We start from the raw sequence: 24,949 nt of genomic DNA on the forward strand, positions 1-24,949 counted from the left end.
TATACCAAGCAAGGTACCCATGTGGTTACAATGCAGCTTGGCAGTCTCTTGACACAGGACACAAGACAGCGGACGATCGTTGCAGTAGCAGCAATTGCTATAGTGACACTTTGCTTACACAGCGGTCCCACGGGTACAGCATTACAAGCTGGATGAATGCAAATATGCAATAAAATTGATACATTCAGCTTTACGAGCTCACTGTATTTCTGGCAGGAGCAACAGTTTTTTTTTTTTTTATTATTATTTTGCCTAGACATACACTTTAACCGTTCAGCGTTTAAAAAAAGAAAAAAAAAAAAAAAACACAACATGGTAAAAGCTCTGCTGAGAAAGACCAGATACTGCTAGCATCAGCTTTTTTTCGAACACATGCCTGTTCTTCTGGGAATAATCAATCATCACCCCACAGGGGGAAATCAATTGGATCAAGCAACTATCATCTTACTTTAGCAGGAACTATAAGCTCTTGAGACCTGTGACAGTACAAAATGAATTCACCAACACAAGCACCTGAACAAGCACACCATCCAAGATCTGAAGCTTAAATTCATGTTTTTGATTTAAAGAGTCCCCCACATTTTTTTATTTTTTATTTTTCTCAAGAAGGATGGGTGCTTTAATCCAAACGGTAATGACACACGCCGGTCCGACATTACTTGAAATTGAGTGATTTTCACGTTCTGACAAGTTTACAGAACTCGGATAAATGGCATGAATGATTTCAATATATGCTCATACTTTTGAACCAAATGGTGAAGGTTAAAATCTTTCCTTTCAAGGGCCTCAATCAGCCACAAAGGAAAACAGTAATCACTGTCTTTTCAGCCGGCCCAACCGCATTTGTCAGCCCTTTCTCTGTCAATGCAGCCCGAGCAATCAACCTGCCAAGCATTCAGAATGGAAAAACAATCTGAAAATACAGGGTATAATGCACCTGCCAGTGAAAATGGCCATTTCAAGAAAAGCTAGTGATCTCAGTGACCCTGCTGAGGAGGCGGTGGTGCAAAGGGGAAAGAGCGCTTCAAAGAATTCTTACTGATCTGCACTCACTAACACACTGACACTTCTTTACAAAGCATGCCAGTTAGGGCTTTTGTGCTTCTTGGAAAAGAGAGAGAAAGCTTTTTGGGGGCAAGATAATCACGGAATGGAAAAGCGGTGGCGACTGTGCAAAGGATGGTGCTAAAATACACTGCTCATGAGGAGGTGCACGCTAACTACACAACCATTGTTGATATACATAAATATGTGCTTGCTGCATGTGTTTGTGTGTATATATGTATATATATATATATATACAGTCTGTATGTTTGCAGATTTTTACATACAAATATACTATATATATATATATATATATATATATATATATATATATATATATATATATACACACATACATACATACACACACACACTATATATATATATTATATATATATACATATATACACACACACACACATTATATATATATATATATATATATATATATATATATATATATATATATATATACATATACATACACACACACACACACACACACACACACACACACACACATATACACACACATATACACACACATATACACACACACACACTGAACAAAATTATAAAACGCAACACTTTTGTTTTTGCAACAATTTTTCATGAGCTGAACTCAAAGATCTAAGACTTTTTCTATGTACACAAAAGGCCTATTTCTCTGAAATATTCTTCAAAAATCTGTCTAAATCTGTGTTCGTGAGCACTTCTCCTTTGCCGAGATAATCCATCCAACCTCACAGGTGTGGCATATCAAGATGCTGATTAGACAGCATGATTATTGCACAGGTGTGCCTTAGGCTGGCCACAATAAAAGGCTACTCTAAAATGTGCAGTTTTACTGTATTGGGGGGTCCGGGAGTGGGTCTGAAAACCAGTGTGGTGTGACCATCATTTGCCTCGTGCAGAGCAACACATTTCTTTCACATAGAGTAGATCAGATTAGCAAAAAAGGAAGAAGACAAAGGGCGCCAGGTCACAATATAGTATGAGAAATATGACAATTTATTGTAGTGGCTTACATGTACAAACGATCCAAAATACAGCCAGTAAAACCATGAAAAACGGTACTTGCAATGGGACACATCCGGGATAATCAGATCCGGGGACCTGCTGAACAATCCCTGTGTTGTGTGGCAGTGTCTATGATTCAGGTGCCGGTTGCTGCTGTAGGTGGCGCAGGCTCCCTGTATGGGCAGCCTTGCAGATGTCTGTGTACAGCGGGGGTCGATGAAAGCAGTGACCCGGAACCGGAAGTGATGTCAGCGACCTGTCAGTTCCTCCACGGAGTCTGACAGGAACCAGAGAGCTGGATAGAGTATGGAGGGCGGGCCGCAACGTCGTTTCGGAGGTCCTCCTCCTTCATCAGGCAGATTGTTGATTGTGGCGTGTGGAATGTTGGTCCATTCCTCTTCAATGGCTGTGTGAAGTTGCTGGATATTGGCAGGACCTGAAACACGCTTTTGTATACACAGATCCAGAGCATCCCAAACATGCTCAATGGGCGACATGTCCGATGAGTATGCTGCCCGTGCAGGAACTGGGATGTTTTCAGCTTCCAGGTATTGTGTACAGATCCTTGAAACATGGGGCCGTGCATTATCATGGTGCAACATGAGGTGATGGTCGTGGATGAATGGCACGACAATGAGCCTAAGGATCTTATCACGGTACCTGTGCATTCAAAATGCCAATAAAATGCACCTGTGTTCATTGTCCAAAACATACGCCTGTCCATACTACAACCCCACTTCCACCATGGGCCACTCAATCCACAAAGTTGACATCAGCAAACTGCTCACCCACACGACGCCAAACACGCTGTCTGCCATCTACAAGGTACAGTGAAAACCGAGATTCATGTGTGAAGAGAACCCCTCTCCAAAGTGCTGGACGCCATCAAATGTGAGCATTTGCCCACTCAAATCGGTAACGACGACGAACTTCAGCCCAGTCAATACCCCAATGAGGACGGCGAGCATGCAGATGTGCTTCCCTGAGATGGTTTCTGACCATTTGTGCAGAAATTTTTTGTTTATGCAAACCGATTGTTGCAGCAGCTGTCCGGATGGCTGGTCTCAGATCTAGGAGGTGAAGATGCTGGACGTGAAGGTACTGGGCTGGTGTGGTTACATGTAGTCTGCCGTTATAAAAATGAACATTCAATTCACAGGCAACAGCTCTGGTGGACATTCCTGCAGTCAGCATGCCAATTGCCACCCCCTCAAAACTTGCGACATCTGTGGCATTGGGCTGTGTGATAAAACTGCACATTTTAGAGTGGCCTTTTATTGTGGCCAGCCTAAGGCACACCTGTGCAATAATCATGCTGTCTAATCAGAATCTTGATATGCCATACCTGTGAGGTGGATGGATTATCTCGGCAAAGGAGAAGTGCTCACTAACACAGATTTGTGAACAATATTTGAGAGAAATAGGCCTTTTGTGTACATAGAAAAAGTCTTAGATCTTTGAGTTCAGCCCATAAAAAATGGGGGCAAAAGCAAAAGGTGTTGAGTTGATAATTTTGTTTGAATATATATATATATATCCTACATTAGTGTGTACATGTCTTTTTTTTATGCAAAGATTAATTATTTTTTTAATGCAAAGATGGATTATGAAGCCTGGGTGTTGCTCTGGAAGCGTTTGGTTGAGAATGGAAGGAAGTGGTTCTTTTGTGACCAGTTCTTCAGAAGGTGGGCTGCACTGAAACGTTGATGCGCGTGCACTTGACAAGACCCGCGAGTCTCCATGTGTGCCAATATACAGTGTGTGTGTGTGTGTGTGTGTGTGTGTGTGTGTGTGTGTGTGTGTGTATTATATATATATATATATATATATATATATATATATATATATATATATATATATATATGTATATAAATACATATACACACACACATACAGTATCTCACAAAAGTGAGTACACCCCTCACATTTTTGTAAATATTTAATTATATATCTTTGCTAAAATATAAAGTAGTGAGTGTACAGCTTGTATAACAGTGACAATTTGATGTCCCCTCAAAATAACACACAGCCATTAAAGTCTAACCTGCTGGCAACAAAAGTGAGTACACCCCTAAGTGCAAATGTCCAAATTGGGCCCAAAGTGTCAATATTTTGTGTGGCCACCATTATTTCCCAGCACTGCCTTAACCCTCTTGGGCATGGAGTTCACCAGAGCTTCAGAGGTTGCCACTGGAGTCCTTTTCCACTCCTCCCTGACGACATCACAGAGCTGGTGGATGTTAAAGACCTTGCGCTCCTTCCATTTGAGGATTCCCCACAGATGCTCAATAGGGTTTAGGTCTGGAGACATGCTTGGCCAGCCAGTCCATCACCTTTACCCTCAGCTTCTTTAGCAAGGCAGTGGTCATCTTGGAGGTGTGTTTGGGGTCGTTATGTTGGAATACTGCCCTGCGGCCCAGTCTCCGAAGGGAGGGGATCATGCTCTACTTCAGTATGTCACAGTACATGTTGGCATTCATGGTTCCCTCAATGAACTGTAGCTCCCCAGTGCCGGCAGCACTCATGCAGCCCCAGACCATGACACTCCCACCACCATGCTTGACTGTAGGCAAGACACACTTGTCTTTGTATTTCTCACCTGGTTGCCGCCACACATGCTTGACACCCTCTGAACCAAATAAGTTTATTTTGGTCTCATCAGACCACAGGACAAGGTTCCAGTAATCCATGTCCTGTGGTCCGCTTGTCTTCAGAAAACTGTTTTGCGGGCTTTGTGCATCATCTTTAGAAGAGAATTTCTTCTGGGACAACAGCCATGCAGATCAATTTGATGCAGCGTGCGGCGTATGCCCCCTCCCCCTTCAACCTCTGCAGCAATGCTGGCAGCACTCATACGTCTATTTCCCATAGACAACCTCTGGATATGACGCTGAGCACGTGCACTCAACTCCTTTGGTCGACCATGGCGAGGCCTGTTCGGAGTGGAACCTGTCCTGTTAAACCACTGTATGGTCTTGGCCACCATGCTGCAGCTCAGTTACAGGGTCTTGGCAATCTTCTTATAGCCTAGGCCATCTTTATGTAGAGCAACAATTCATTTTTTTTTAATTCTCAGAGTTCTTTACCATGAGGTGCCATGTTGAACTTCCAGTGACCAGTATGAGAGAGTGAGAGCAATAACAACAAATTTAACACACCTGCTCCCCATTCACACCTGAGACCTTGTAACATTAACGAGTCACATGACACAAGGGAGAGGAAAATGGCTGATTGGGCCCAATTTGAACATTTTCACTTAGGGGTGTACTCACTTTTGTTGCCAGTGGTTTAGACATTAATGGCTGTGTGTTGAGGTATTTTGAGGGGACAGCAAATTTACACTGTTATACAAGCTGTACACTCACTACTTTACAAAGTGTAATTTCTTCAGTGTTGTCACATTAAAAGATAGAACAAAATATTTACAAAAATGTGAGGGGTGTACTCACTTTTGTGACATACTGTATGTGTGTGTATGTATTTATGTGTGTGTATATATATTTTTTTTTTTTTTTTACACATTCCACATCTTCTCAACCAAAGCAGGTAGTGATGGTCAGCAGTAGGAGAGTTTAGTGTAGACTGAATATAATTCTCTCCAGAGCTATCATTAGCAGCAGAGACCGATCCAGGGAATTATTCTTGCAGACATTGAAGTGGTGAAGAAAAAATACCAGTTTCTTCAGCAACGATAAATTGGCAGCTGACATACTGGGGTTTTGGTTCACCTTCTTCTGGATCAACAGTTCTAAGACGCTCATTTTATAGTGCCCATACACATACAAATTTCTTGCTTGACCTGTTTCGATGTACAAAATTTAACAAAAACTGGGGAGTGTTAAACTCTATTTCACTGTATAGAATGCATGGATGATGGTAAATGGAGTGAAATGCACCTGCAATAGAGACTCGTATAGAACATATAAAATCCAAACATTTCTGAATCTTGAATGTATCTTGAATTTGGGGCTATTCAACAGTTTCATAAAAGGGAACCAGAGATCAATCTTCTCTTTTATGTGCAGATTGGACTGCATGAGATCCTGTATGGATTTGTGATTTACAGAGACTTCGCAAATTACAATTTTTGTAAACTCTATAGACTGCTTAAGTTGTAGTTTTTCTCTCTCCTGGGCTGTTCCAGAGGATACCACCTTGTTACATAGTTAATCAGATTAAAAAGACAAAAGTCCATCCAGTTCAATCAACAAAGACAAAAAAAGAAAATACCAACATACCTAAATAGAAAACCTCCTTATACACTATCCAATGCCCAGAGTTGATCCAGAGGAAAGTAAAAAAACAAAAAAAAAAAAACAAAGCATTATCCTCCTGTGGAGGAAAAAAATCCTTCCAGATTCCCCAAGAGTCAATCAGATTTTCCCTGGATCAACTTTACCCTATAAATATCAGTATCCAGTTATATTATGTGCATTTAGGAAAGAATCAAGGCCTTTCTTAAAACAATCTACAGAGTTGGCATGAACCAGCTCTTGAAGAGTCTATTGTATGTTTTCACAGCTTTTACTATAAAAAAACATTTCCCATATTTGGAGATTAAATCGCTTTTCCTTCTTGTAAGCTATGGATCCATATCAACAAGCAATGATATACTCTGACTGTAACGGAAGTAATTTGTCTTATAAGAGAACAGCGGTGAATCTTGGAAAGCTAAATGTATGATTAGAATACATCCCTGAGACAAATAAGGATGCATACTGGCAGGTATTAGTCCAGTACGATTGACGTGTCCAGTGCATTAACTGTATAATTAGATTTTTGCTTTACAACCCCAATCTGTTGTGCATCCACTGGGGTTCTATATAAGGACACACTTTGGCAAGTAATGGCATAGTACATGTGCCGTGGTGTCCCATCTGCCAACTTGCCCAACTTTACTGTTATACAGGGTCACATTGCTTTCCTGAATTTATTTTAGCCCTGTGGTAGTGTACCTTACAGTACACACTGGTGAACAAAGATAACACATAATCACCTCATTACTTTCAGAGACTACACATTATTACGCAAACTGCTGCAGAGATCACCCATCTGGGTTTGTATGAAATATTATTTTAATCTCTTTGAGACCCTGCATGGTTTTGAAACTACCTAGAAAGACATTTTAATGTTTAGAGGTTTGGATGTGGAATTCCAAATGATGAAGATCATTATTGTTCACTCATTGGAAATATTGATGCAATAGTTCCTGGATGTGGAGCATACATTTTCATTTTGCATGATACAGGTTCCATTGTGCTATAGGAGATTCGGAGTATGTGAAAAGTGAATGTAGATATAGCCACCAAAACTTTTAATATCACTTTTCCAGTAACCATTATGTTAATGTTTTTGGAATACAAGGACTGCAACTACTGTAATTATATTAAATGGTACAGTCCTTTTAGATCATACCATTACTGTCCTTGGAGCAACAGGGGAGTTGGGAGGTCTGGGATTCCTTTAGTATTATGTACAGTAAATAGTAGCTTCCGGGTGTTTTCTGACATTTGGAATGTATCCAGACATGTCTGGATCATTTATGGTTCATAGAGTCTGTAATAAGGTTCTTTAATGCAGGTGGATTTCGTTATATAGAACTGGCAGACTCCAAACTTTTTTTGTAGCTCTGGAGCTAGAATACATTTTTCTACTGTTAGCAAATTTATTAACTTGAAGAAAAATAGATGTAAAACAAAATCTGGCAGCGAGGCAGTATGGAGGTTTTTTTTTGGGATATGTTAATTTTTAGTGGACTTGTATCTCTCCTCAACCTATGCTACATAGAAAGGAGTGGAATACAATTATGCAATTGTTTCTGTTTAGTAACTCACATAACTACTAGGGAGGTTTGCTTTCCATAAGTTGAGGATTTTTGAGGATTGCTCTTGGTGGTGTTGAGCTACAAGATTGGGGATATCCCCGAGAAAACACTTTTCTTCTGTTTTATCCATAATTAATACCTTTTTTATGGGGTTGTGCATATACAGCATATATACAGCAGTGTAGGCAGAAGGTGAAAAATTGACCACTATGATTGAGGGACGAAGAGTTTAAGTTCAACTTTTAACAAAAAAACGCACACGATTTTGCAGGAAAAAAATATGCATCTTTTTTTTTTTTTTTTTTTGACAGGAGCCTGCAAAGTATTGCACCTGTGTTCAGTAGATGTGGGTACAATGTCAGACTCATGCACACTTTCCCTCCTACTTTCTATCCAAACCTCTGTATGGGTTTGCAGTTAGCAAGCTGGAGGAGGAATGAATATACTACGGGCATCCTGATCAGCAAGCTGGAGGAGGAATGAATATACTATGGGTGTGGTGATCAGCAAGCTGGAGGAGGAATGAATATACTACAGGCGTAATGATCAGCAAGCTGGAGGAGGAATGAATATACGAGTGTGCTGATCAGCAAGCTGGAGGAGGAATGAATATACTATGGGTGTGCTGATAAGCAAGCTGGAGGAGGAATGAATATACTACAGGCATCCTGATCAGCCAACTGGAGGAGGAATGAATATACAATGGGTGTGCTGATAAGCAAGCTGGAGGAGGAATGAATATACTATGGGTGTGCTTATAAGCAAGCTGGAGGAGGAATGAATATACTACGGGCATGCTGATCAGCAAGCTGGAGGAGGAATGAATATACTACGGGCATCCTGATCAGCAAGCTGGAGGAGGAATGAATATACTATGGGTGTGCTGATCAGCAAGCTGGAGGAGGAATGAATATACTACGGGTGTGCTGATCAGCAAGCTGGAGGAGGAATGAATATACTATGGGCATCCTGATCAGCAAGCTGGAGGAGGAATGAATATACTATGGGTGTGCTGATCAGCAAGCTGGAGGAGGAATGAATACACTACGGGTGTGCTGATCAGCAAGCTCACAGTCCATTGAAATGCACAAGTCTGTAAACGAGAAAATAGTGCAGCGCTAAATTAAAAATGAACACAATATATGTATAATGAATAAATAAATTCATAAAATATATATATATATATAAATAATATGAAATAATAAACTAGAAGAGAAATGTCTGTGAAGGCAGACAGACAACCAAGGGGGCGCATGCGTGTCACTTTCACTTGATCTGGTCTGGATTCAGGCAGGTGAAGCAATAGCCGAAAATCAGTTTTATGGTACTGATTGGGCACCGGGCTGGGAGAAAGAAAACTAATACCGGACCCGGAAGACCCAGGAGGAGGAGGAGATGGGAGACAGTGTGTGAGTTCTCTGAGTGGATCCAGTTCACATGGTCTGAGGGAGACCTACTTCCCTGTACCAGATTAGACCACCTATAACTTAGTGGTCATTGAATTCTGGTAAGCAGATTTCGGTACTGACTGCGAGTATGAAGTAGGAACATCTCGGTCACTATCTACATCACTCACCTCCTTTTTACCGGTGGGGTTTTTCCCCGTATGGATCAATGATTTAGACTTTGTTGTCTGCCTTCAACGACATTTCTCCTCTAGTTTATTAATTTTATATATATATATTTTATGAATTAATTTATTTATTATACATATATAGTGTTCATTTTTAATTTGGCGCTGCACTACTTTCCCGTTTACTGATTTGGAGTGTGGATCTTTACTCGTGCTGGCAGCTCCTTTTACTCTAGCGCAGTGTTTTTTTGATTGTATATTTACAAGTCTGTCTGCCGCGTTGGAAGACGAGACATTTTGTTTATTCATTCACAAATCTCAATGAATGATGCGACTGTGCGGGCGGAGCCCTGTATGGCCACCCCAATTTTGAATGTGCCAGCTGCTGCGGGGGAGATGAACCCCCGCCTGCTGTCACAGGGGAGGGGACTAAGATAAGGAGGGGTAGTGCTTAGGAACAAGTTAGGCCCAAAATACGTATGTAACAGGTAACATATTGCTAAAAGTAAACTTAAGAATGTTTCCTGTGAAGTTAAGGAGAAATACTGTAGGTTGAGAAGTGGGAGCAAACCGGGTCGCATTAATCTCCCATGGAATACTGGAATACAGGAAACTGCTTAGGCGCCTTGTGAACAGGAAGTACCTGGACCATTAAGAGGACTCCTTTACTGTTGACATGTGGAGAGAAAGGACAGGCTCTAGAGCTGCGCCGACACCCTTTGAGTTGGGGGTTACAGTGCAAAGGGGCTTGGAACAGGTCATCTTTCCTATTTATGGAAGGTTTTTAATGCTGTCTGTGTCCCCACAAGGTAGATTCAAGTTATCCTGGTTACCATTGTCACCAAGACAGAAAATTATGGGAAATCTAAACTTTAATAGTTGTCACCAGAAAAGGAGGGGACAGTTAATCTTCCAATTAAGGTCACACTATGGATAAGAAGACATTTAGTGTATAGGAGAATTCTTCACTTTAAAAGCCCTTAGCCTTCTAGAGGAAGTCTGGTGCTAGAAAATTGCAGTTTTTATATATGGCAAATTTTCTATTTTAACTAAAAACTCAAGAGGCGATTTCTCTCACTTTAGAGAGATTTTCCCTCACTATTGATTCTCTTGTACAGGAAGTCAAGATAACCCCCTCAAACGGACACAAACAGAAAAAATAAACTGACATATTTTAAATTGCCATTAAACCCTAAACTTTAAATTTTATCTAAATGTGTAACATTATAACATTTATATGTGCTTTTTTTCCCCAAAAGTTTTCCTAAGGCTGTCTTCACCTGCTGATCGAGCCTGTTCCCTATTCGGAGTGACAACACTATTGCGGACGATTTGGTCTCCTTCTGCATGTGCTCGTTTTATTGGTACGTCCACTTTGAGGAAAAGCTAATTACATTTCCGCAAATAGAGATGACCATTTAAAATCTATGCATTCAAAAAAACAAACCAAATTGTGGAACAGGAAACAAAAAAAAATGAAAAGTAAAAAAAAACTGGAAGCAGTTATAGTAATACTTCCGGATGTATAGAATGCATATGTACGGATGTATAGAATATGTATAGGTATGGCCACATATAAGCAGACCAAAGAAAATTTTGTTTAGCAACCTTTCCAGATGGGCTTTCAAAAATTCCTTAAAATAACAATGAGTGTTTTAATGCAAGACCATCATAGCCTAGCTTTTAAAAAATGATGTATTCACCCTCTAGGTATTTTTTCATCTGCATTTTCCTTTTCTTCAGTTAAAGTGCAATGCATAATAGATGTAAAATAAGGATGAGGGGAAGGAATAAAAAAAAACTTTCAATGAACTTCCAAGCTGTTAAGACCCCAAGTGTCACGTCAATGTATCAATGAATATTCATTGCCGTTTCCTAAGTGGTTAACTCCATGCTTTTTTTGACAGCAGATCTAAGGTTACATGCGGAATAGTAAAAATGGCAGCAAAGTAGCAGTTGCCTTAAGGAATGACAAACCTCTTGTCAATAGATGCTAAAGCCTGGTTTAATGAACCGATGAATTTTTACTTTGAGATAACATCAAAATTGTGATGTATTTTGGCGAGATGGAAGGTAAAACAGCTCTGGAAATTAGGCTGCAGACGGCAATAACACTATAGAGCAAAATTCCAGTTGTCTGAATAATATTTTGCTGCAGAGCAGGTTAATCAAAGTTAAATCATCTGTGAAATGGGTGCCTTTTGTTAAGCTCAAGGTGTCTTCATATCAAGGTTTTTCGAGCAAGATTTCATTTGAGATTTTGGGCATGCCCGATGGAAGGGAGGGGGGTGGGGAGACTGTGCTATGCACAAACAAGGGCATTAAGATATGTATATTTAGAGCACGTCAGTATGTCGGAGAAAGATGCAGGCAGGCAATCCCGCGGATAACCTATTCTTTATGCATGATCAACACAGGCTCTCTGCATGCTCCAAGTTGGAATTTAGATTAATTCTGTAAAACAAAAGCCTAATGGGAAAATTGAGTTCAATTAACAAGAGCCTTCTATTAAAATAAAGAATAGATGACAAGAAGTGGCGGGATACAAAGATAATGTCATACAGGGGAGCTAATGGGTGATCAGTACAACAGTTGTGGCAGGGTTACTTGCATTACCTCCGTCGTTCAGTATAGAGGTTACTTTGAAATATAGATTAACGATACTTGGACTTATTTATTAAACCCTCTGTTTAATTTTAGGGAAGAACTTTAGGACGATAACTCCAAGATGTTTGGGAGATGTAAATGTAATATGGCCTCTGTGAAATACTTTACAAGCCAAAGTGTTTTAAATTCTTCCTGCTGCCCAGCCATGTTACGGGTCCCAGTTCTCTTCTCTTCAGTATCTGAACTGATAAAATCTCTGCGGATTTTATACCATCTCAGTATACTGAAAGACATAGTTCAAAGACCAAAAGAATGCAGAGCCAATGGGAACACAGCAAGAACAATAAAGTAATAAAAGCATTTTATCTCCTAAAGGATGCAACAGAGGTAAGTTTAACCTGAAGCGGACCTCCACCCAAAGTAGGAAATTGCGATTTAATTCCTACCCCCCGCCACACCTCTACACTAAAGGATATCCCTATTATTGAAAAAAAAAAGTCAATACACACCCACTACTTAAAGCGGAGCTCCACCCAAAAGTGGAATTTCCGCTTTAAGTGCTCCTGACCCCCTCAAATGCCCCACTCGGGATGTCATTTTTGTATTGGAGGGGGGAGTGGGTACCTAGTTTTAACTGGTTCCCAGCTCCCTCTTTTGCTCGGGCCGCCTAGGCAGCTCGAGCGGAGATTCTCCCCCCCCTGCAATCTTCTGGGACATGTCAGAGGTCACAGAAAATTGCCCGGCCACTAAAGAAGCGAAGCACAACTTGCGCATGTGCAGTGCGCAACCGGCTGTGATGCTGCAAGCTCATACAGGCGGGTGCCCACACTAGTGATGCCAGCGCTGTGGGGAGGAGAGAGAGAGGAGCGAGGCTTCGGGCGGCGCTGGATCGTGGGACAGGTGAGTGTGTGTTTATTAAAAGTCAGAAGCTACACTTTTTTTTTTTTAACACAAAAACAGCTGGAACTCTGCTTTGATGGCCTTGGGAAAGAAATGGGATGGATGGGCAGATAGAGCACCACACCCCTAACTGGTCAATGATAATAAAAAAACAAGAGAGTAAAGTATGGGGTTTTAACAGTGCTCAACACCCCAAAAATGCATACACTGACAAGGTATTTTTTAAAATAAAATATTATATCTTTATTTCATACAAAACCCAGTATAGATTTTTTAAAAATCACCAATCATTTAAAAGCAAGTATACCAGACACAATAGCCTTCAGCCTAAATCATATGGTAAATATAGTGAACCTCAAAAGGAATATACATCTTAAAAAGTATTATTAAACCCAGAACTCTGCATTCACATACAGTATATCAGGTCTCCCAAAGTACACAGAACATGGAAATGCAATTATTTATTAAATATAAACTGTTAAATACCTTTTCTCATCAGCAGTATTTAGCAGTCTTGTGACTTCTATCAGTATCCGGCTGAGCAACGGTTAAAGCTTGTAGGAGGACTTTTAATCCTACTCTAACTGTTCTATGAGGCTGCATGACCCCTGACTTTCTGTCTGAACAGTGCTGATTTGCCCTGTGCTGATCACATGCACCCTCCAAAAAAAATATATATATATATATATATATATATATATATATATATATATATATATATATATATATATATATATATATATATATATATATACACACACACACACACTATATTGCAATATACACCAAACTGAGCAAGTGCAGAGTGCCTCCAAGGCTCTGTACTATCAACAGATAGATTGGCAACAGTAAAAGAAGGGGAGAATCAGAGAAGACCGGATACAACAGCCTTTTTACACAATGCAGAGGATTAACCGCTTAGGCAAGCATGTTTTACTGCTTTACTGCAGATGCAGACTGTTTTTGGGATTAGTGACACTAAGTTGGTAAAGGGCTTTTCTGGGTGCTGAGGGCTTTACTGCGGCAGGCAGCCGCTCCTGGGCAAACTGACGTAGTACTACATCACTCGCTCAGGAGACTCTAGGGGGCGAGCGCTCCCGCCCCCGCTTTTCAGCTGGGAAGCCAGTGCATGCGACAGGTGGCTCCAATGGCTGCCGGCCACTCGCGATCTCCCCCCGCTGACAGAGAAAGACAGACGGCTGATGTAAGCACAGCCGTCTGTCATTCTCCCTGAAGTGATCACAGAGGCTATGTGACCCTGCTATACAGGATCGCATGTCTCTGATAACTTCACAAGCAACGCCCCCGTACAGTTAGAATCACATTTAACCCCTTGATCACCCATACTGTTAACCCCTTCCCTGCCAGTGTCATTTTACAGTAACAGTGCATATTTTTAGCACTGATTACTGTAGTAATGTCACTGGTACCCCCAAAAGTGTAAAAAATTGTCAGTTAGGGGTCCGATCTGTCCACCGCAATGTCGCAGTCCGGCAAAAAAAAAAAAAAATTGCAGATCGCCACCATTACTAGTAAAAAATAAAAAAAAAGACAAATCTTTCCCGTAGTTAGTAAACGTTAGTAAACGCAAATTTTGATTTTTACATTTTTTTTTTGAGAATTTCATATAAAAGAATGTGAAAAATAGTTATTTTTTTCAAAATTGTCGCTCTTTTTTTGTTTATAGCGCAAAAAAAAAAAAAAAAAAAAAACGCACAGGTGATCAAATACCACCAAAAGAAAGCGATTTGTGGGGAAAAAAGCACATCAATTTTGTTTGGGTACAGCGTCGCACGACCGCACAATTGTCTGTTAAAGTCACGCAGTGCTAAATCGCAAAATAGAGCCTGGTCATTGAGCAGCTAAATCCTTCGGGGCTAAAGTGGTTCATGGCCTTGTAATCTATTTTTAATGAAATCATTTCTTACAGTGTTTTTATGCCTCCTTTTACTGTCCTCCAGTATCTAATGAAACCTTTCCTCGTCTTCCTCACTTCCGTACGTTTGGAACAAGCAGTGCACGTTAGTTGCGGTCATGCGCAATGCTCAATGCAGAAAAAACATTCCATAGTCCATCCCTAGAGCAAGTAAAAGAGGGTGGCTATGTTCCTACATACATTGGAACCACGAAGAATGAGCAATATATAGATTTTTTTTTGTAAACAAACCAGTTAGTGTCACTTTAAGCATTTACCTTCCCCAAAACTTTAGACTTTATCTTCCTGAAGTTTGTTTTCTGTCAAAAATAATACTACAAGAAGGCTCAATCTATCAAGCTAGAACACCTATTATTTACCTTAAGTCTTATTGTGGCTGTCCATTTCAGCTCTCAGTAAAAACAGAGTTAGGTACTTGGTAACTCTTTTCTGGCAAAAGTCTTCCAGGGCAGGATCTGAGAGATAGGCTCCTGCCCCCTGAAAGAGGAAATACAATTGTCCACTATTATAAATTTGTACGCCATACCTGCATGTCTCATTATTACTAAAGTACAGAAGGAACCCCCAGTAGGCCTGTGTATCCAAATGAAGATTTTGTACTGTTGCTTAGGGTGGGAACGAATGCTGCCCTGGAAGACTTCTCAGAAAAAGAGTTACCAGGTACCTAACTCTGTTTTCTCTAATCATCTTCCAGGGCAGTATCTGAGAGGATGTAGCAAGCAATACTTACTAGGGAGGAGATAAGGCCAGCAGCACTTTGCAACCGAATGTCTGATCTTGACTGGACAGGCAGCCGATGCGGTATTGCTTCACAAAGGTACTGAAGCTTGACCATGTCGCTGTCCTGCAGATCTGCTCCAGTGATGCCCCAGCTCTGGTTGAGTGGGCTTTGACCCTGCTTGGGAGGGGGGCAATATTTTGTGCTTGATAGGCTGCCTGTATAGCAAGCTTTATCCATCTGGCTATCGTATTTTTCAAGGATTGTTTCACCTTGTTGATCCCCGAGTGGAGGATGAATTGCGTGGTAGTCCTTTAATTCTCTCAAGGCAAGCTATCAATTTTCTTACATCTAGTTTAGTGTGTGTGTCTCTTTTCTTGCTATCCAATGAAGCTGGAAGAGAGGGGATAACCACATTCTGTGTTCTGTGAAAGGCCGAAAAGACTTTTGGTAGGAAAGCTGGGTCTGGAGAGAGGACTATTTTATCCGGTTGGATTGAGCAGTAGGGTTCCACCATGGATAGTGCCTATATTTCGCTTACCCTCCTAGCCGACACTAGGGTCACTAAGAGTACCGCCTTCAGCGTAAGGTATTCATTTGAACATTCTTCCAGTGGTTTAAATAGTGGGGAGAGGAATCCTTTGAGCACTGTAGAGAGGTCTCATTGCCGGGATTCTGCTGAGCTTCGTGGGCCTAGATCTTTTTAGAAGGAATCTTTTTATGAGTGGGTCTTCTTCCAGCCTAATGTCCAGGAAGGAAGATAGAGCCGCCACCTGGACTTTAAGAGTGCTGTGAGAGATAGACTTCCTACAGGAAGGGGCGGACAAAAATAAAATAGCAGGGATAATTCCCCTATCCTGATTTCCTCTGCCTCCGTTCCGGGAGACAAACTTTTTCCTCACTTTTCATAAATGGCTCTGGTCACAGCCTACTTGCTAAAATGGGATTACTCTGTCCGACAGTCCCTTTCTCTGTAACCTCACCCTTTCAGTAACCAGGCTGAAAGGTTAATGACCTTGCGATTCAGGAGGTTGACTGCCCCCTGAGATAGGAGACCCGGTATGTCTGGCAGTGTTAAGTGTGGTTGGACACTGAGGTTTTTCAGATGGCTAAACCATGCTCTCTGGGGCCAATGTGGCACGATGAGGATCACTGTTTTTTCTTCCCAGTCTGAGGGGACCAGAGAGAAGAAATTTGGGAGATTGGAAGAAAACTATTGAAGCAAACAAATCTACATCGAGCAACCCCCCTCAAGTATGAGTAATCCATGAAAAGATTGCTTGATTTAGGGCCACTCTGTCTGTTTTGTCACCTCTCGACTTAGAAAGTCCGCCAGGATATTGCCTGTCCCCTTCAGATGGACAGCCGAGATGGATCTGATGTTTGCTTAGGCCCAAGACCGTGTCGTTTTTGTCAGGCCCATTAGGCGAGGTGATTTTGTTCCTCCTTGCCTGTTCAGATATGCCACTGTTGTGAACAGCTGCTTTAAACACTCTTAGGGCTTTTTCGACAGCTTTTAGTTGCCTCGAGACCAGTGGGTGATCTATTCCCCCTGCGTGCAGAGATCCGCTATGTGCACTCCCCACCCCAGGGTGCTGGCCTCTGTGGTGATTCGCACCAGGTTGGTTTGCGCCCATCTGTGTCCTTCAGAATATGGAAGCGGGTTTAGCCATCACCGAAGTGCTTCCTTGACTGACCGTGGGACTGGAATGGTCGTCTCCAGGGATGTTGGGCTGCCATCCCACTAGGCCAGAAGGTAATTCTGCAGAGGCCTCATGTGAACCTGCACATGAAAGCCGGAATCGAGGACGTCATTAACCCTAATAATGCCATTCCCTGCCTGATGGTCATTGGCTTAGCCCTCATCGGGGATGTTATTGCCTTTGTCCTCTCTCTCCCTTTTTTTTTTTTTTTTTTCTGCACCGAAACCAGAAGTGACATCACCGGAAGTACCCAGCTCAAGACATTCGACCCTGTTGTCTCCCACCCCTTTGCTGAGGTGTGTCTACTGGGATCTGTAGCCATCCATGGATATAATGATTGTCTACTGTTACATCCAGGTGCATATATAGTAAGGTGGAAAATAGAGCAGTTTCTTTACTTTGCCGTGTACTTTATTAAATAAGTTACTTACACTTAAATGCATGAATACTTGACAGCTGTAAGACACCTTCACATATGGGAAAACAATGTTCTTGAGCAAGCCCTAATCAGTCACTGCCAGTTTCTGAAAGCCAAGCTGAAGTTGTGGTTATTTACTATGATCACAAATGTCTTCTATTCACTGTGCGCTGTGCTTTTATATCTTTTATATTTATATTGTGTTTGTTCTCTTTGTACATTTTCAGGTTTTTACCTGTAACTGCGAGTCATTTTAGAATCCCGCTGAGAGATGATCATTATATAAATAAACATTATTATTACTATGCTCAAACAGTGAATAAATAAAAGGGATTTTGTGCCCAGCTCTACACTGCAGCGCACAGCTGTGGTCTAACCCCTCTACAGACTTCTTCATGTAGTATGCGGTATACACGTTTCCACAGTGCCTACACTAATCTGAAACTCCCTTCCTGATCGCTCAGAAGATGATTTCAGGTGCCTGTCACACAGTTATTTACAGATGCATCCAAGAATAAAAGAAAAAAACGTATGTTCATTTATTTCACTGAGAGCTCCGTTGTTCCAGCTGCATTTTCTAAGAGCTGTCTCTGAACCCTGGCGTAAGATCACTTTATCTCTTCTCAACTTAACAGCTTTTAAAAGCAAATGAATACATACATATATAATGCGTAAATCGTGTCACGTGTAACATTACATTTTATTTCACAGCCTGTTTTTCTTTATTCGGCGGAGAAGTGTAGGGTTGTCTTGTCTAGTGTAACAAAAAGGCCAAGGTCTATTCATTTTTAATCCTTAACAATGAAAAACGTGTCTTTTTTATTGTGTGCAAAGTGTTTAAAGTATATCTAAAACAAAAACAAAAATCCAATATATATTGCACAGTAGTTTACCAGTCCTTAAAGTGGGAGTAAACTCCCATACATAATTTTTACCTATAGGTAAGCCTATACTGAAAGTGATTGTAAAGACAGTCTCGTTTTTTTCCAATAAAAATAACAAACATGTTATACTTACCTCCTTTGTGCAATGGTTTTGCACAGAGCAGCCCAGATCCTCCTCTTCTGTGCTCTTGGCCCCTCCCTCCTGTCGAGTGCCCCCACAGCAAGCAGTTTGCTATGGGGGCACCCAAGCAGAGGCACAGCTCCCCATGTCCATTTAGACACGGGGCTTTAGCCCGGCCCCGTCCCATCTCTCTCCTGATTGGCTGACCAATTGACCGAGTGGGAGCCACTGGCACTGCTGCTGCGTCTCAGCCAGACGGGAGGAGTCTCGGATGGCTGAGACATTCGTGGACATCGCTGGAGAGAGATGGGGATGGTAAGTAGTAGGGGGTGCTGGGGAGAATGCTACACACAGAAGGTTTATCTTAATGCACAGAATGCATTAAGATAAAAAAAACTTTCTGACTTCACAACTCCTTTAAGGCTTACCTATAGGTAACTGTAAATATCTCCTAAATGTGCACAGTTTAGGAGATATTTACTGTAGATGCAGCCAGTGACGTCACTCGAGCATGCGCTCTGAAGGAACACCCGGGGTGTTTCTTCAGAAGTCCTGTGGTGTAAATGGTGGCTCCTGCGTGCATGTGCGGGAGTGATGTCATTGCGGCTCTGGCCACTCTCACATCCAGAGTCTGCGAACCAGGAAGGAAGACGGAGTGAAGGAGAAAGCACCTTCAGTGCTTCACCTTCAATACTCTCAGCGTAAAAAATAAATGCATATTTTTTTGCAGGTAACGTGCAGTTGCATTTATTATGTTTTTTTAGGAGCATGGAAAGCATTGCACCAGCAGTTAACAGATTGCTGGTGCCATGCAGGACTCCTGCAGACTGTCAGTGTAAGCTGTCTGCCCGGAAGTTCCACAATGACAGGAAGAATCAATGAACTACCACCACGGCGCTCAGCCATGCTGTGGTAGTTCATTTAGAACTACAAGTCAACAGCCGCAAAGGATGTCAGTACTTGTAGTTCATTCATTCACAGAACGCTGACAGGTAGTACGAGGATTTCTCCCGATACTGCTGTCACACAGGGGCAGCTGATCCTCGAGCAGCTGCAGGAGTGGGTTGAATGTTCCACTCTAAAAACGGGTGGCATATGTAACACGTTCCCAAAAGTAAACCCATCTTTTAAAGGTTTTAACAAAGCTGCTCAAAGAGTGCAAAATGCTTTGCAAAGCTTGCTTGACATACTGCTCTTACACAAGTTGGACCCCTAATAAACAAATCCTTACGGCAGCTCTGATTGCTGCCGTGGAAGGCCCCCCCACACCCCAAGTGTTGCCTTGGAGAATCAACATTTTCAACAAGTACAGAAAATACCTTGTGATCATGCCAGAAATGCAATGTCCTTGTCACTCTCCATAAGCTGAACTACAAGCAGGACAAATGTTATCGTCTTTCTACAAATTAATAATTCCGAGTTCCTCAACCCCTACATAATAATACAGCCTGAACAATTAAGGCCCCCTCCATAGAAACCGTGGAATGAGTAAGTGTAGCCATCCTATCACAGGAATTGTGTTATTTGCAGGTTTACACTATGAAAATATAGAAAATTCAACTCCATGTCATCCGCCTCAAAGTGAATTCAACAACTTTGTACAGCAGAAACAAAATGTGACATAACATATTCTAACAATAAAAAGTCATAACTTGCCTTCATTTTCCTGAGTCAAGGTTGGGGTCTGGGTTTCTTTTGTGTATGTGACGGTTTCTTTAGGAGGGAAATCCACCTGAGTGATTTTGGCCATGCCCAACTTCAAAGGACCACGTCTGAAGAGAGTGAAACAGCAGGTTAGAACCTTCTAGTTTGTTCTTAGCTACCAGAATCTAGGACAGACAAGGCTGAATCCAATACACTATAACAAGAATACATCAAATACTAGAACAATGATGGACATAGATGTGTGGTCACTATCTGAAGGGAAAGGGGTAAAATAATCTGTGTTGGTCTAGTTTTTAATACCAAGTCCTAGTGCACACTAGAATTAAAAACAGACGCTTGAGGGGTGCGTTAGTACATTACACTTTGTTACAATACACAATAATAGGCGTTTATGGTGCAGTTTTAACACACCAAAAACGCATGTTAACTGCGCCGCAAACGTACATATGGCAGTTGGGGGAGCGTTTTTACTGCTCATTAAATGATCAAATGAACCTATTAACATGCATTAACGCTATAGGCGTGTTTGATAAGCATCAGTATACTGAGCAAGTGTGAACAAGCCCTTAGTCCTAATTTACACATTTGCAGTAAGATGCACCGAAATTTCGGCAGTCAAAACATATTGGCCGAAAAATGGTGTTATCAGCATTTTGCCGATGAGAGAAAAGGGTGCCGATAATGGCGCTAAAAACGCATGCAATTTTTCCACAATTTTACTGTGCTCATGGTTTGTTTTTTATAGGTCAAGTGACGCAAAAAACGCATTAAAAACTTAACACGGGGGTGTTATTGATGCATTCTTGCTGCGTTTTAAAGCAGCTCAACAGGGAGGTGCGTTCTTTTTTAAAAGACCAAAAATGCAGCAAGCAAGATTTTTTAACACCACAACTGAAGCGCAACGGACCAGTGTGAAGACAATATGGGAAAACATTTCTCTTGAGCTTTTTTTTGCGTTAAAGGTGCCAATAATTAAAGTGTCATTTTTCGGTTTCGGTTTTCGGCCAAGTGCATCCTGGAATTTTTGGTTTTGGTTTCAGCACCAAAATTTCCATTCGGCACACCTGTAATTTGCAGTGTGTTACTGCAAGTGTGTTGCCATGTATTGTTTATTCATTGATCTAAATTCGTATCAAAGTTGGGAGCTCCGATGGTTTATAGAAGTGATGAGCTCGGGATCAAGCCTGCCAAGAAGCACTCACTGCACACCGCCAATCATAGGCAGTGAGCCATTTCCAGACCGGCAGCTTCACATACACACGCTGCCTATGATTGGCAGTATGCAGAGCCAGCTTCCAGGCGGGCTTTATCATAACACGCCAGAGGCCATCGTTAGTTTAGAGCAGTGGTCCTCAACTCTGGTCCTCGGGGCCCACTAACAGGCCAGGTTTGCAAGATAACTAAATTACATCACAGGTGATCTCATTTGCCTCTCAGTGATTGCAGTATTCTAGTCTGCATCTCCCCACTAAGAGTAATACTTAAAATCTGGCCTGTTAGTGGGCCCCGAGGACTGGAGTTGAGGACCACTAGTTTAGAGTAAGGATACAGGTTGGGGTGTGGATTTCATCTAATTTGAACACTGTACCAGGAATGCTATGTGAATACATTCAGCAGACCAAAAAGTGCAGCTTCTTTTATACAGTATCTCACAAAAGTGAGTACACCCCTCAAATGTTTGTAAATATTTTACTATATCTTTTCATGTGACAACACTGAAGAAATTACACTTTGCTACAATGTAAAGTAGTGAGTGCACAGCTTGTAAAACAGTGTAAATTTGGGGTCCCCTCAAAATAGCTCAACACACAGCCATTAATGTCTAAACCGCTGGCAACAAAAGTGAGTACAACCCTAAAGTGAAATGTCCAAATTGTGAATGGGGAGCAGGTGTGTTAAATTTGGTGTTATTGCTCTCACTCTCTCATACTGGTCACTGAAGGTTCAACATGGCACCTCATGGCAAAGAAATCTCGGAGGATCTGAAAAAAAGAATTGTTGCTCTACATAGAGATGGCCTAGGCTATAAGATGATTGCCAAGACCCTGAAACTGAGCTTTAGCACGGTGGCCAAGACCATAGAGCAGTTTAACAGGACAGATTACACTCAGAACAGGCCTTGCCGTGGTCCACTAAAGAAGCTGAGTGCACATGCTTAGCGCCATATCCAGAGGTTGTCTTTGGGAAATAGACAAATGAGTGCTGCCAGCATTGCTGCAGAGGTTGAAGGGGTAGGGGGGTCAGCCTGTCAGTGCTCAGACCATATGTCGCACACTGCATCAAATTGGTCTGCATGGCTGTTGTCCCAGAAGAAGCCTCTTCTAAAGATGATGCACAAGAAAGCCTGCAAACAGTTTGTTGAAGACAAGCAGACTAAAGGACATGGATTACTGGAACCATGTCCTGTGGTCTGATGAGACCAAAATAAACATATTTGGTTCAGATGATGTCAAGCGCGTGTGATGGAAACCATTTGAGGATTACAAAGACAAGTGTGTCTTGCCTACAGTCAAGCATGGTGGTGGGAGTGTAATGATCTGGGGCTGCATGAGTTCTGCCGGGCACTGGGGAGCTACAGTTCATTGAGGGAACCATGAATGCCAACATGTACTGTGACATTCTGAAGCAGGATCCCCTCCCTTCAGAGACTGGGCCGCAGGGCAGTATTCCAACATGCGATTGACCCCAAACACACCTCCAAGACCAACTGCCTTGCTAAAGAAACTGAGGGTAAAAGGTGATGAACTGGCCAAGCATGTCTCTAGACCTAAACCCTAATGAGCATCTATGGGGCATCCTCAAAATTGAAGGCGGAGAAGCGCAAGGTCTTTTAACATCCACCAGCTCCGTGATGTCGTCATAGAGGAGTGGAAGAGGACTCCAGTGGCAACCTGTGAAGCTCTGGTGAACTCCATGCCCAAGAGGGTTAAGGCAGTGCTGGAAAAAAATGGTGGCCACACAAAATATTAACACTTTGGGCCAAATTTGGACAATTACACTTAGGGGTGTACTCATTTTTTTGCCAGCGGTTTAGATATGAATGGCTGTGCGTTGAGTTATTTTGAGGGGACAGCAAATTTACACTGTTATACAAGCTGCATGCTCACTACTTCACATTGTAACAAAGTGTCATTTCTTCAGTGTTGTCACTTGAAAAGATGTAATAAAATATTTACAAAAATGTGAGGGGTAAAATGTGAGTGAACTGGTGAGGAGTTTGGTTTGCTGAACAAATTGGCAAACCCAGTGGGAATTTCACAAACAACGAACATAGTGCTGAATCCCACAGAAATCTATAGCTCGGCACTGCCATAGGGACATGTCCCAGTGCCAAACAAAAGTATTTTAATGCTGCTTAAAGGGGAAGTTCCGCTTTAAGGACTCGTCCCTCGCTCCTCAATTTTGACAGGTTCCAGGCTTCCCACTTGCGTGGCGCTCGGCAACGGAAGTTCTCCTTCCTCCCTCCCCCTGCAGTCTTCTGGGACACTGACAGGTCCCAGAAGACTAAATTCACCATTCACAATACGCAGTGCAACTCGCGCATGCGCAGTGGGCACCCGGCTGTGAAGCTGCAAGCTGTCACAGCCGGGTGCCCATAGTGAAGGTGCCAGCGCCACCGAGGGAGGAGAGAGGATAAAGACCGCTGGACCGTGGGAGTGGCTGTTTTTTTTAAAGCCAGCAGCTACACTTTTCGTAGCTGCTGACTTTTTTATTTTGCTTTTTTAAGAGGTGGCTGGAACTCTGCTTTAAGGGCAACAATAAATATACACAAATCCTTTAAATATCATGCTTTGGGGATGCATTAAACCTGCATGTGAAGTTTTGGAGCAGTATAATGTACTCCTTTAAAAAAGGGACATTTACAAATAGCAACCAGAAATCTGTCGGTTAGGCCCCTTTCACGCAGGCGGACCGTTCAGATCCACCAGTCAGTTTTTTTGGCGGATCTGAACGCCCCCCCCCCATGCATCTCTATGGGGCATCCGATGTCAGCGGAGACATATCCGCTGAAATCCGATCAGATCCGTCAAATCTGGATGGATGGAAACCCTATTTTCCATCCGTCCAGCGGATCGGATGAGAACGGACAGACGGTCCGTTCCCATCCAATACATATTTCCCCATAGAGATGCATGGGGAACTGACAGCTGTGTCTCCGCACACAGCGCGGAGAACAGCTGTCATCCTCCTGCTCAGCGGGGATCGGCGGATCGATCCCCTGCTGAGATAAACGGAGTCCATTTGGCGGACTCATAGTGTGAAAGAGCCCTTAAGCAAGTCATAGATTTGAAGGAAAGACATTTTTTGATTTCCCCTTCAACACAGTCAGTCTTGATGGGGGAATCCCACCCGCTAAGTTATTGTATTCTGATAGTGAGAGGTTTCTCCGCCATCCGAAAACAATGATCATTACTGGAAGCTTTTGCCCCTGGCAGTGATCTCATGAGAAAAACCTGACACGCTGACTGTACTGAAGTCGATCGATAGAGTGACTTCAGTACAACTAGCCTGCTCATAGACTGATCTAAATCGTTC

General features: G+C 42.1%; 1 protein-coding gene across 1 annotated transcript in view; it reads right to left on the minus strand.

The window, feature by feature from the left end:
* The window catches only part of DYNC1I2 (dynein cytoplasmic 1 intermediate chain 2), a 225,430-nt gene that overhangs the window by 84,799 nt on the left and 115,682 nt on the right, over positions 1-24,949 (minus strand). Inside the window, exon 7 of the mRNA XM_082260314.1 lies at positions 20,405-20,520. Coding sequence (XP_082116440.1) covers positions 20,405-20,520 — 116 coding nt within the window. The remainder of the gene's footprint in view (positions 1-20,404; positions 20,521-24,949) is intronic.

The sequence above is a fragment of the Pelophylax lessonae genome (assembly GCF_965119305.1).
Source record: "Pelophylax lessonae genome assembly, chromosome: 6".
Classification (NCBI taxonomy): domain Eukaryota; kingdom Metazoa; phylum Chordata; class Amphibia; order Anura; family Ranidae; genus Pelophylax; species Pelophylax lessonae.